General features: G+C 42.8%; 1 protein-coding gene and 1 long non-coding RNA gene across 5 annotated transcripts in view; one reads left to right on the forward strand and one right to left on the reverse strand.

Annotated features, from left to right (window-relative positions):
* Positions 1–13,875, reverse strand: part of BCL2 (BCL2 apoptosis regulator) — a 96,810-nt gene that overhangs the window by 25,539 nt on the left and 57,396 nt on the right. The window contains exon 2 of one of the 3 annotated variants that reach the window (XM_085571259.1): positions 1–8,722. The exons of the other annotated variants lie outside the window; for them this stretch is intronic. Within the exon in view, the coding sequence (XP_085427385.1) occupies positions 8,711–8,722 (12 nt within the window). The 3' untranslated portion in view covers positions 1–8,710. The remainder of the gene's footprint in view (positions 8,723–13,875) is intronic. 3 annotated transcript variants of the gene reach the window in all.
* The window catches only part of LOC146768271 (uncharacterized), a 50,364-nt gene continuing 45,078 nt past the window's right edge, over positions 8,590–13,875 (forward strand). For both annotated transcript variants that reach the window (XR_014952656.1, XR_014952657.1), the window contains exon 1: positions 8,590–13,875. This exon is cut by the window's right edge. This is a non-coding gene — a long non-coding RNA (uncharacterized LOC146768271).

Genomic DNA, 13,875 nt, shown 5'->3' on the forward strand with positions numbered 1-13,875 from the left:
GGCTGATTTGTTACCAAAAAAGAAAAAAAGAAAAGAAACTGTCTGAACAAATCTGCAAATAAACCAGCTTGGGGGAATTCCCATGTCTGTGTCTAACCTCCATGATCAAAATAAGGTATCCTCGAGCTGACAGAAAATTCTGCTATTTTTTAGTACTTAACTCTTCACCTGATGGGGTATCTGAGCATCACAAATCATGCTCCAGGAGGAAAGCTGTGCTTTAACTGTGGTGGGCCTGGCGGGCGCCAGACCCCTTGGGCTGGAGGGGTGACTGCTTAGGGATGAGCAGTGGGAAGCAGGGTGGTGGCTGTTGCTGGTGACAGCGGCAGCATCTCGCCCAGCCCTGAGCTCCGCACTGTCCCCACACCATGGAGAAGCTGGGCCCAGGCTATTTATCTGTGATAAGTGCAGCCAGTTGTGCAGCCAAATTGCTCTGTACGGCTTCCTTTTTATTTCTTTCCTGTTGAGTTTTTGGCTTGGCTGATGGAAGACAGAGAGGAAATGCATCCCAGCAAAACTGCCTCTCTTGGATTTGTGGGGGCCTTGTTCCAGTCTGCTTGCTGGCCTTGGGCTGACTATGAGCTGCAATTGTTTTATTTTTTTTAGCTTTTCCTACACTTAAATTTACAAATCTGATGCCAGATTATTTTCTTTTCCTTACAATACTGCAAAATTGGGATAACCCCACAGCCATTCTGGGATCTGCTCTGCACAGCCAGAGATGCCACTGACAGTTTTTAGATAGAAGGAAGCTGAGGCTAAAGAGCAGAGAATATTTCTTGCCCTACATTGTTCTTAAAGACTATTTCTGGCACACAGGAAGGTCTCACAAAATTACCATCAAACTTATTTTAGCTAATTCCATATGTGACTTGAAGTACTCCAGAGGTGTGTGTCAAGCCTTGGAGAACTGATGGCAAGTTTCACTCCCTGATTAGACATAGAAATAAATGTATGACACTCTAGGGGTTGCCTGGAAGTGCTTTTCTTATAAACAGAGGAGAAAACAGCCTTCAAATAATACACAAGCAAATTAGCAGGAGTGGGTCCAAATATTGTACTCTAAAATGAACATTTTGATAATCATAACAATGTGGTTTGAAAAGCATCACTTTAAAAGGTCAGCTATACCAGCATCTGATTGCACATTGAAAGCATAGCGGATATATTGACTCATACATATTGTTCATTGTCATTTGCATTTGGTGAAATCCCTGCATTTTACCCAATTTAGTAAGCAAGCACCGCCTCGGACTCCCTTGGCAATACCTCTAAATGCAGTTACTGTTTGTTGGGCTAAAACAACATCTTGTCCCATCCTGCACCAGTAAATCACTCTTCGGTCTTTTGATCAATGTTTGCCTTTTCAAGCCTGTGAGTCATTTTGCATTAATGGAAAGAGAGGGAGTGACACATGAGAGCAATGCGGGTATTTTGAGCTGCACCTCTGGGATACTTTTGTGCACGTTGTTCTGAACAAAACGACCATCTGTATCAGTTTGCTAACAGCCACTAGTGCACCAAAAGATCTGACTTCCTATCTTTGTGGATAAAGGCTGGCTTAATTCTACAAACCCCATGCAGAGTCATCAGGCGACATGTCATGAAAAGGCTTTACTGAAAACAAGCACACTTTGCAACCCAGCATTTTTTTCAAAATTGTCCTCAGCATCCGATCTCATGGCCTTTTCCATATTTTTCTGCACATCACCCATCAGTGTTCAACTTCCCAGTAGTCATGTCAGTGATGTTTCCAAACAGAATAGGGCGGAAGCTGTCCTCACCCTTCCGGGGGCTACACCTTAAGAGTAAGCAAATTTTGTGGGTGTTTAAGCCTGTTTTAATTTTCTATGAGCAATGTAAAAATGACTCATTCGTGCTTTGGCTGGAATATATAATTGGTGGGGAGCAATCATATTTCTAAATTTGTAAATATAAACAGTCCATAATACACCAACTCTTTGGTCCTGTATTTTTTGTGGGAAGGGCAGGGCAGGGACTCAGCTTCGCAGCTGGGCAGGTTTGGTAGCTACAGCCAACAGCAACTGAGGGGGGAACCAAGAACTTTCTGGCAACAAGGAGACCAGGAGGAGGTAGAAGAAAAGAAACAGAGGCACCTTCCCATCATAGCACTGATCAAGGTTTTAAAGCCATAAAAAAAACCCCAAAACAATCCCTCTCACAAAGATGTGTGAATATGCAAAGCACCATGGAGCCTAATCCAAAGAGCACCACAGGCAAAAGAAGATCCAGGAAGGAAAAGTCATGGATGCTCTGGATTGAGTTCTGCAGGGAGAGCAGTCAAACACATGTCCCTGCAACACACAGACTACTTTAAAACTAGATGGTTTGCTGACTGAAATAGCATTTAGACTGATTGTGTAAAAGCACATATATATCATGCACAGATTCATCACAAAAGAAGTCACCTTAAAGTGCATTTATAAAACCTAACACTTTTACAGTGCCTTCAAAATCATAATATTGCTAATAAGGGTTTTTATTAGTATTCAATAATTTTAATACTAACAATAATTAATTTGTTAGCACTCCATCCAAGAAGGTATGGAAGTCATATGCCTTTCCTTGTCCCTGATATGCACAAAAGACCAGTGCTCAGAGGGTTTTATTTGGACCCCATACCTAACCTGTACAAGCAATTCTGATGAAAAATCTGGAATGGGAACCCACTGACTTGCTCCTTCTCTCCATCAACCACCAGAAGGAGCACACAGGCTGCTGAGGGTCACCTGTGTGTGTCCTCCCATTTTGCTACTCCTGCTGGACTGGGGCTGCTGGGCTGCCATGCCCAGCACTCTGGTTCCCGCAGTTATTCACCCACTGACTTCCTAGTCCCAGCTGAGGATTCATCTCACACAGCACTGCTCCCCTGCTGCTGGGCCACAAAGTTTCTTTGAGAGTCAGCACATCCCTCCAGTGAAGCCTGTTCGGAGTTACCCACTGATGAGTAATAGCATGTAAAAGTCAATTACATTTTTATTCATAGAGCTGCTACTTAAAATGTTAACAATGAGGAAACTTGCCCTACAGGAATGAGGATGGGGGCAAACTTTTATTAGCCCCACATGAGCTTTTATCTGCTTTAAATGTTACATTGTCCTAGGGAAAGAAGTGCCATTGTTAACAGCATTGGAGGCAGTCAGCTGCACTCAATTTAAAATTAAAAAGGGAAGAAAAAATAAATGAAAAGGGAAAAAAACCAAGGGTCTGCCTGACGCACTGTAGTATGGCAGGCTATGGTAAATTGCTCCAGAACCTTTTTATTGAATCCAGTCTTTCACTACAAAAGAATTCATTAACCGCTTCATGATGCAAAGTCTGCTAAAGACATTATCCTCAGTGGCCAGCACGGGGCTGTTCCCATACACTGTGAGCACTGTTTTCACTGTTCACTGTTGAGTCCAAGGTCACGTCTACGAGTCACTGTTACCCAGTCCTGGGCACCAGTGGGATGTCCATACTTCCAACTTGAGATGGCTCCACATCTCTGCCCACTGTAACCCTGCTCAGGTAAGGTCTGGAGAGCTCACCTTCAGGAGAAGGCATAGTCTGGGAGCATTAAGTGTGAAGCTGGTGTTTAAATCAGCTAGTATTGAGTCTTTTGTGGGTTGAACTTCCTCCCCTCTCTGCACAAGGACTACCAAGGGTGCACAAAAGCCTTCTCCTGCCTTCCCCAGGAAATTACCTGTGCCACACATGTGTTGCACAAATGGCACAAAAAACACCGTGCCAACCACCAGCTCAGTTCTGTATGGTTGGGTACACCTACCCTTGGGGCAGTGCAGAATCTACTCTAATGAAGTTATCTCAGTGTAAAAACTCCACAAACAATAATGCCACATGAATGCAGTCTCTGCCCCACCTTTGAAAATGTTCTTTTATGGGCCTTAGAAAGGCTGGGGCAAGAGAAGCCGGCGTGACTCTGGGAACCGCTAGAATCTTCATATGATTTCCATTATGATTTCTATTCACTATCAGCCAGCTTGCACTTCACTGATGCCTGTGGTGCTGAAAGAGATGCACTAGTGGATGTTTGTTATATTTATGAACCAGGTGGCCCTAAGCGCCCCAATTACACTTGCTGCCTTCCATTCATCACGCCGCCTTAATGAACAGAGAGGCTGGCGGATGTCAAACAAGCAGCCAGAAGAAACAAAAGAGAAGCCAGGCACAGTGTCACCCGGCTTGAGCCAGCCCACCGGTACCCCTCGCGTGGCTGTACCCATTCAGCTTCCCTGCAAATCCCAGCGTGAATGAACCACAGCCACTGCCGAGCAAACAGATAAGAGTCCGGAGGAAGTGATCGATATATTTAGATAACGTGTAACAAGAACACGTAGGAACCTGCCCCCTTTTCAATGCTTGGACAAAGAGGAGAGCAAAATAAAAATCTCTATATTGGTTGCTTCAGGCTGAGTCATTCTTTGACACCATGGTTAATCGACACCACTGTAACCATGGAGTTAGCCTAAGTTCAGGATAACACTGTGGCTTTATTAAGAAACTCGAGCACAGAAATACAGTTGGAAAGTCCTAGTTCTCCTCAGCAAATTAATCTTTTGAACTCAGCTCAGCCACCTGCACCTTTGCGTTCACTGTTTTTACAGAGTAGATGCTGGAAGTGTAAAAATAATTCAAAATATGTTAGTCATGCTTGAAATGGTCAAATGAAGATTAGAGAAAAACCCAACAGCTTAAAAGAATGTGAAGGGACATTAAAAGGTATGTAAATATTTATCCATAATTTTATAGCAGTATGCTAAATACTGCACTTTTTTTTTTTTTGCTCATACACTGATTCCAGTGCTCATTAATTGGAATTTCTTCAACTCTGAAAAGGACCTTTATGGGATTGAGAAAAGAAAAACTAGGACAGAACTGAATATGAACTAGCTTTTGAGACAAGAGCCACTTACGTGACCAAGACTATGCTCAATTGCCTTTGCTGTTTTCTTGCAGAGAAGCAGCTGAGCAGTTTTAAATAATAGAAGAAAAGAGTCTGTTTATAGAATAAGATGGAAATGAGACTCTACCTGCAGAGGCTGAGCACACAGCCAGCCTTCCTCTGGGTTCACATTAGTTTGAGTTTATTACAAAGCTAAATTCTCAAGCTGAAAACAATGTTTTTCAAGCTGAGAGTTAGTCTTTGCTAACTAGGGTATAGTTCAGCAAAGAGGATATAGTTCATCTTTTCCTTCTCTAAATTATATATATATATATAAAGACACATATAGGGGCACACAGGACAGAAAAAGTTAACTCTGTCTGTATAAAAAACCCTCTACTCCTCTAGCTGAAAATTTTCTGCTGTTGTCAAATTCATAATACAGTGCAAAACCAAAATCTAGAGAAGAGTATTTTGAGACCTATTTAGTTTTCAGGGCACTTTTTCCTTATGGATAAAATAAAGACTGTGAACTTACCTGTGTCTTTTGTAAGAATCTCTTACTTTTCTGTGACTATATGTCTGTAAGACGAAGTGTTTGGCATAGGAAAGGCACCAGTTACACAGACTTTTGTTAATCAAATTTTACAGAAAAGCTCAGCAAATTGCTTATGGGAAAAAAACCCCATCCCATTAACGTTGCAGCACCCATGTTTGTTCAAATGTATTTTTTGTAAGCACACACTGTATTACCTACCAGGAAAAAAAAACTCAGCCAAGCTGCATCCCAACACTGAAGCACAAGGCATGCACATGGATCTCTCCCTCTGCTCTGTTCCTTTAAAAGCAATTTCCCCACAGTTTACTCAGGTACTTTATTTATAGCCTGGCCCAAACATTCAGCTGTGGTTTTAGCTTCAGTTTTCATACAGTTTTCATATACTGAGTCCGTTAGATTTCAAGTGCTGTTTTGGCCTGTGAGGTGCCCATCGTCCATCCCATGTGCAGATTTACCTCTTGGCAGATGGCCACAAGGAACCCTTCAATGCCAACAGCATACAGAAGGCCACAAAGTGATTAGAACCTTAGTTGTCATCTTACCCATGCCAGCCCCAAATTCAGGCAACCCCTCTCAGTCACTGTGACCATTAATGTAATATATTTTTAGGTCTCTAGGTGTTGGCTGTCTATGTGGCTTTGCTCTGTCTTGATCTGGTATGCATCTACACAGATCACTGTCAAGATCAGGCCTTCCAAAAAAACAAAAGACTTGTGTAATCCTTATGCTGCTAGTCCCAAGAATCAAGGTCTGTTCTCTCCCTTGATCACTACAAAGGGTATATCATGACCTACAAGACTACTCTATAAAAGAGCATTTATTTTCAAGTGCATATCTCTCCTATTGAAAGGTCTTCCATTTTGTTTTAAATATTTAAAATTAGTCCCTAGAAGATGGTGAATCCCACATCTTACATCTGGACTAGCATGAGCCTGCAGAGTCAATCTGCAATGGTGTCTAATACAGTTATTGCAGGCAAAATGAAACAGTATGGAGAGGAGATTACATAGATGTGGGCCTTGCTACATAATTCTGGGCCATGGGAAGATTCCTCAGGGATGGCCACTGCAGCCCTCAACAATTTCTTTGTGAAGAACAGACCAATGCATGCTGCTTATGCTTCCAGATTGCAGGATGCAAAATTCACTGTAATTATAACCCTAGCATTTGGATTTGTATCAGAAAAAAGCAGCTCGTTGCCAATTGCAATTGTAAATACCGCTTACATTTTTGCAAAGCCCAAGCCAACAGATAGATCCCTACAATCCAGAAAATGCTGAGCTACAGTGTTCCTCATTTGCCTGCTAGAGCCAGGGATGCCCTAATACCACGATGCCAAACTGCAATCATGCACTTTTCCCCCCTGAACATTTACTTTAATGAATCTGCAGGCATAGTAATGATACCAATTGTCATTTTGATCACCTAAGACAGGCACATTATCACCTGTCTGAGCTAATAGTGCACGCAGGGCTGGGGTTTTTTCCCCAGCTCAAAAATAAAGTCTAGCAGAAAGTACTGCAGAATGACCAACAGCTGTGACAGTCTCTAGTTAGCAAAAACTAACTCTCAGCTTGAGAAGCACTATTTTCAGCTTGAGAAGCACAATTTCCAGTCAGGTGGGGATTCATGGGGCAATTCCCACACTGACTGAGACACTGGCTCCTTAGAAAGGAAGAAGTAGCATTGCACTAGTGAGATATCGAAGGCCTGTAAGAGAAGGTCTTGTAGAAAGGACAAAGTCATCCACAAGCCCTTCTGCCGCCAAGTCACCTGCAATCCTGAAAACATCCCCCAACACCTCTTTCACAGGACAAAGAATTGAGAAAAAAAAAATCTAAACAAACTAAAGCACAAGGAACCAACCGTAACTGTATCTTGAGAGAGGCAGAGGGGGATATTTTACACAGAGACCCTGAGAACATCTTGCGTCATGCAGGTACCAAATGTCCCTCTCCCCTGCCCACGCTGGGAGTCTTTTCCAGGGGTCTGTCCAGGTGGTTATGTTCTACTACCTGCAGATATAGAACCCCATGCTGAAGTGTATCTTAACTGCACAGCCCAACGCTCTGCATCTGTTCAGCTTGGATGGGTTCAGTGGTTCAGTTAATGTAAGCTCAGGCTCGTCTGAGCCTGTTAAGTGCTCAATTAAGCCTGATCCACTGCACCTCTTTATTTCCTGTGTAGCTGGATTCTGTTTTTTCCATGACACAAGCATTTCCCTAACCTTTTGGAAAAGGCATTTAGCTGAAAAGCACAGAGTAGTAGGAAGCTGTTTGCTCTTGGTATGCTGTGCCGGAAATAAAGTCAACATGATAGATTAGTACTGAGTGAGTGGAAGTTGTTTTTCCCAAAATGTCACACTTGTGTTTCAGAAATGATTGATCTTGAGCATCAAATAAAGCACCAGCAAACCCATGAAAATATACATCATGTATAGCAAAACAAATGCCATAAAGAAATGTGCTATAAACTCTTGCTGAGGCCTGCAAAGCCCAATAAACATTTGCTTGTCACAGTGCAGAGCAATGGTTACAGCATGCAGAGGAAATTATGTCTCCACCACAAGAACATGTGTCTGGACTTAAAACTAGGTGAATGGATCAGATCTTCATCTGGAGTAAGTCAGAAAAGCTATAGACATTTCAGTCAGGTTTTAGATGATTACTCCTAATGAGCTCGTGTTCCATGATGTCTGCAGAGACGCTTGGTTTACAAGGCTACGGCTTTGAAAATTCATAATCTTCCTTTTAGGCTTCTCCATCAGGAATTCCTTATACAGATTTGTTGTTTGATCTTCCACGGAAGGAAAAAAACCTGAATAACTCCGCTCTTGTTTGACTACTGCTGACAAATTGACACAGGCACCGAAATTAAAACTCTGTTCCGTTCAATTTGGGAATGAAAGAAGAACCTGCTTAGGGGTTGGGGAGGTGGAGTTAAAAATAAAGCCCACACAGCAGATTGCCTCCAGCAGCTCTCGCAGGTCCTACGAGCTCCTATGACACAGACAAACTTCATCTCCCGAAGCAGGGATGACGGGGAGATTCCCTTGAGAGCTGTAGCTGTAGTTTATGAACGTGCAACTTCATTAGCAGCCGGTGACCCCATTAGACAGGGCTCTTAATTTCTTGGCTTGGACAGAACTCTCCAGGGATTATCACAGCTGTATGCCGTGCACAGAGATCTCATTGCTGGGACAAGGAAGATGGCTTTCAAAGTCACCTTGAGAAAAGCTCAGCAATTCAAAGACCATCCTGTGGATTCACAGAAAATAAAGTGTTTAATTTCAGATTTTGCCGAATGAAATTGCTGTAACTTGTAGGAAACCCACTCGAACTCCCAGGTGAGGAGCTGACACAGAAAATCACATGTAGCCCAACAAGGCTCCTCTTTCTATTATTAGGGGAGAAGGATGAGATTATTTCTAACATTACTTCATACTGTGGAGTTTTTTTGAGAAAAAAAAAATTAGAAACAGAAGGAAAGCTCATAAGCAGCTGATGACCTGCTCCATGCAGAACAGTTACAGAGAAGCAACTGTGCTCTTCACAAAGGACTTTTGATGTAGGCAGCAGGCCATGATTTAAGATGGGCTGGGTTTGCGGGGTGGTAATGGCAGGCCCAAACTTTTTTAAAAGTCAGTTATCTCAAACCACAACAGACCTCAGAGTTCTGTTCTCTGGGAATGACGGTGTTTGGGACACCCACGGGGGTGTCTGGATAGCTGGGGGATGCTGCCGAGACCCAGCGCTGTCTTATCATCCCTCTACAAAACAGAGGAGAGGGAATAAATACCCCTGCGACTAGAGATCCTAGTGGGATGGATGGATGGATGGATGGATGGATGGATGGATGGATGGATGGATGGATGGAACAAACTCAGAGTATCAGGCACTAAGACTAGGAAGAGAGCAGAGATTCAAGTATCTACTGAGAAGAAAGGAGCTGTGAGAACAGTGCGGAAGGAAAGGTCATTCTTATGTCATGTTTTTCACTATTCAAATCTGTCAGGTCACAGAGGCTTTCAAGCAGCCTGTAATGCTTTAAATTGGATTGTTCAATTAACTGTTTACAGCTTACCCAAGTTTAAATTTTGTGTGGAGGGAGAAGCAACAGTAGTAGTGTTCACAAAAGCCTGCAGTGATAAGAAGATGTGGTGAATGTTGTATTAACAGAGTTTAAACAGTGTGCTCTGTCTGTAAGGTTCTCACATCTATTTTGGAGAGAAAGGGGATATATATGTTGTCATTAGTACATGCCATATCAACTGCTATTCCTAATGTGTTCATCTGGCATGATTCTCTGTTCCTTTCCTTAAAATCTCCTTTTATGGCTGCCACGCAGTAGATCTGTTATTTTTAAACTACTGCATTTTTTTTCTCCTAATACTCATCTGATTGTTCAAAGCCTGACCATGGACTCTCAAAATACACATCTGCATTTTTCCACAGCTTCATGCTGAGTTCAATCTAGATTTTTATCAGCAGAAAGATTTCAGCCTGGGAGGTTTCATGGCTTCAGCCCCAGTGGCTACAGGTGGGAAGCATTGATTCACGAGCAAGCAAGTTTGAAGGCTGCAAAAGAACCTTCTGCCATGGCTCTGAGGCTGAGCAATGAGCTATCTGATGTACTGGAGTTTCCAGTGAAAGGCATTTTTCAAGATGTATCAGTAGTCTTGAACTGCTGGTATGAGCAAAGGGAAGTTTTTTTAACTGCCCCAAAGTCTCCCTTTGTCCCGCTTTTGTGCTGTTGTTCTACTTGGGATACTACTTTTTGTTGTCAGTTTCTTAATGCCGACGCTTTCGTTTAAGAGAGCTGCTCTTCAAGGCAGCACCGTGGCTGATGCGGAGTGGTTCGACTCCACTGACTTTTCACTGGAGTTGTGCCAGCTTGCACCACCTGAGACAGAACCCTCCCTGCATTTTCAGAATCAGATCTGCTGTATTTAGAAGCAAAAATCAATTTCAACAGTTTCTTAATCTCGTTAGCTCTATAAAATCATGCAGCAGGGCAGGGAATGGCAGCTGGCAGGCATCTGTTACAGAACAAATTTTACCAGTGAATGGAACATCTCCTCAACCATCTGTTTGTAATGTGTAGAGAGAGGAATTACCATCGTTGGTGACTTCAGCCTCAGAGATATTTGCTGGAGATCTTATGTGGACATTCAAAAAATACCTTAGACGGTCATGCACCCAGCACACTTAAGATGAGTACTGACCTCATTCAGATAGACAAAAAGTAAAAAAGTTTACAGACTGAAGAATTATCAGGTGGCTGTGCATAATGATGACCATATTAGGATCAAGTAGAATAAAACATCAATCATGGAACCGTATTAAATAAATTTAAATGCATCAGTATCCTCAAACTTGACGTATTAGCATAACTGAGGGACAACAAAAATTAACAACAGAAATAATTGGCAAAAAGATGGTTTTATAAAAAGACAGCCACAATTCCACAAGAAAATTCATGACAAAAAAGACTAAAACTACTAGTCTAGATAGAAATACATTTATACTAAAATACATACAGAAGCAGTATAAAACATAGAGGAAAACCAAAAAGACATACTCAGTTAGTAAGAGATTCAGAAATCACCACAGGAGCCTGGTGTGAAAAGACGAATGCCTTTTTCCATGGTCCCAAGCCAGTGAAAGGTGCGTGGAAGGCTTACCCATGGGAAGCACCACACTGGGGAGACATGCATGAGACTGTGGTGAATGTTGTATTAACCACACTGGGGAGACATGCATGAGACTGTTGGGGTAACACAGCACAGCACAGTGTTGTGTTTGTCTGTCCTGACCTGCTCTTGTATTTCCAGGCCCATAGGTATCTTGGAACCTGCATATCACAGGAGACAAGCCTCTCACTATGATCCATCACCTGCACCAATCATCTGGAGTACATTTCTGGGTCCATCTGGGGATGCTTCATTTTCCCCTCCCTTTGTGGCTCCAAACACTGCAATATAAAATCTTTCAGGTTTAGCAAATGAATGTGTGGGTGAAAGTTATGCATGACACATAGGCAAGTAGGCCAGGTGAGTTAATAGCCACCATATCCATAACCTCTGCAGATCTAAGGAGACTCTTACTCTTTCCCACAGATCAGAAACAAGTTTAACTACCCTCTAGCAAGCTCATTTCCCAGCCAGGATGCAGGAGGCAATATAAGACCTGCTCTTCATCTCAAGGCAGGAAGGCATGCAAAGCTGCACTGGGGTTGGTCTGGTGGCTGAGGAACTGTGCCAGCCCTAACAAATGCAAGCTGCAAAGTATTTAGATACAACTGCAGGTATCACATCATAAACAGATAACTTTTACTTGGCTGTTTTGCAAAAACAAAGTCCAGTATTTACAAAGCTCTTTGTGAAGGCACATGAGCACTGCAAGGAACTTTGCTGACTCACTGAGCCTTTGCAGTGAAAGGAGACCACAATCCTTAAGGATCAGCATATGTGTGGCAGGGGAGCTCTTCGGTCAGCAGGTGAGGATGTTTACGGCCACCAGAATGTCTGTCATTAGACATGAGCCTCTTTTCAAAGGGAAAAAATCAAAGGCAAGAGAGTTCAGCCATAGACTGTCAATAGTGACAGTTCTGCAAGGAGGGGGAGCCTGATACGTGTTACAGAAGGAAGGGCTGGGCTGCTGTAATCTTAGGGTGGGCAGGGGGAAAGACTCATGTATTTTAGCATCTGAAGGCTAGAAGGTTTTGCAATGAACTTCAAGGCTCATCAGCTGTAGACAAGGCATGGGTTACACTGGGCCTGAAGGATTTTGCAAAACAAAATCCTCTGTCATGGAGCTCCTGAAAAAGATTTCTTTCAGCTAAGGACATCTTCACATATCCAAGCAGAGGGTGCCAAATGCAGAGGCTTTCTAATCAGCCCCTGGCACTACAGATTGGGCACTACCTTGCCTTGGGAGAATCTTATTCATGACAGCCTCAAGCCCACAAGGAGCTGGCCTTTGAGTCTGGCCAAACCCATGTGTGGGGCTGGGGTTTCTCTGCTTGGAGCAGAGGGAATTTTAAACATTTAGGAAAAGACTTAGTGGAAATCAGCTGGCTAAGTGATGAGCAAAACCAGAGAAAATGTGGGAGACAAACCATGCCCTCACCCCAAGGCCAAAGTGTGGGGTTAACTCGGGATTGCAGAGCAATGCCTCTGTCCTCAGGGAGTTCAGACACTTACATTTGGAAGCACTTACGTTCCTTCAAAGAAAAAAATATAACCCAGAGGCCTGTGCTTTCCTCTTCCTTCCAAAACTACTTCTCTCTGATCTAATCCATGGGATCTGGGCTCACCCCACTCTGCAGGGATATGGGAAGACTGGGGATCATTCCTCTCCCAGCCCAAAGGGATTGCAGCCCACTCTTTCACTTCATTTCAAACTCAACAGTGTGGGTTTGAATATCCTGAGGAGAAAATGCAGCAAGCCCCACTTGCTGTAGTGTTTTCACATCTCACAGCTAATTTGTTGAGACAGAGGGAGGAACAATCCCTGTGATGGAGCAGCAGATGCCCTCACCCAGGAACCACTGTGAGATCCAGCATGAATGGCAACAAAGAATGGCTGCCCAAACATGCATCTGGCTCCCCACCACCGTCCACTGGGGTAGGAATGCTATAAAGATACCACTGCTGACTACAAACCCTACCTGACCCACTTTCCAGCACTGGGGTAGCAGCAAACTGCAGATCTACACACTCCCTGTGTGGTACCATAGCCCACAGAAATGCTGCATAATCACTGGAGCAGTCCCTTTACAGGTGTGCACACTGTGCTTTCTTTCCTTTGTTCAAAAACCAGACAGAGCATTTAAAGGAAAATAATCTCTTTATCCTTTGTTTCTGCAAGTAGGATTTACCTTGTGTATCTAAAATGTCCTGTAGAACAGCAAGAAGTGAACATAAAATAACCTCTTGCAAAAGCACTTATTTTCATGTGTCTTTGAGAAAGATCATTTTATATGTTTGTTACTTTATGTAATCACAAATATGTTACAAGCCAGTAGATACAAACAACAGAGTTTACTTAATTTAGGGTTTTTTAAACAATTTTCCTACATTTTTCAGGTGTCTTTCTCTATACCTTTTATCACTTCACTTGGCTTAAAATTGGAACTATTGCTCTTTGACCTAGGACTGATTTGTTTTTCTAGACTTTTGGCCTAGATGTTCGTAATACAACAACCCAGGTTATCCAATATCTAATTAAACACAGGTGGAGCTTGAATGTCTTATAGGAAGGCAGCAGAATCCATTTTGAGCAGTCTGAAAGGGAAAGGACTGCATTGGCAGAGAAGTGAAGATAAGATGGTGAGGGAAAGAGATCACCTTGATTAACTTTGTCTGCTCGCAAATGTATTCCTAAATAACCAATCTGTATGTGAAATT

Source organism: Lonchura striata, chromosome 2 (assembly GCF_050655825.1).
Source record: "Lonchura striata isolate lonStrDom1 chromosome 2, ASM5065582v1, whole genome shotgun sequence".
Lineage (NCBI taxonomy): Eukaryota > Metazoa > Chordata > Aves > Passeriformes > Estrildidae > Lonchura > Lonchura striata.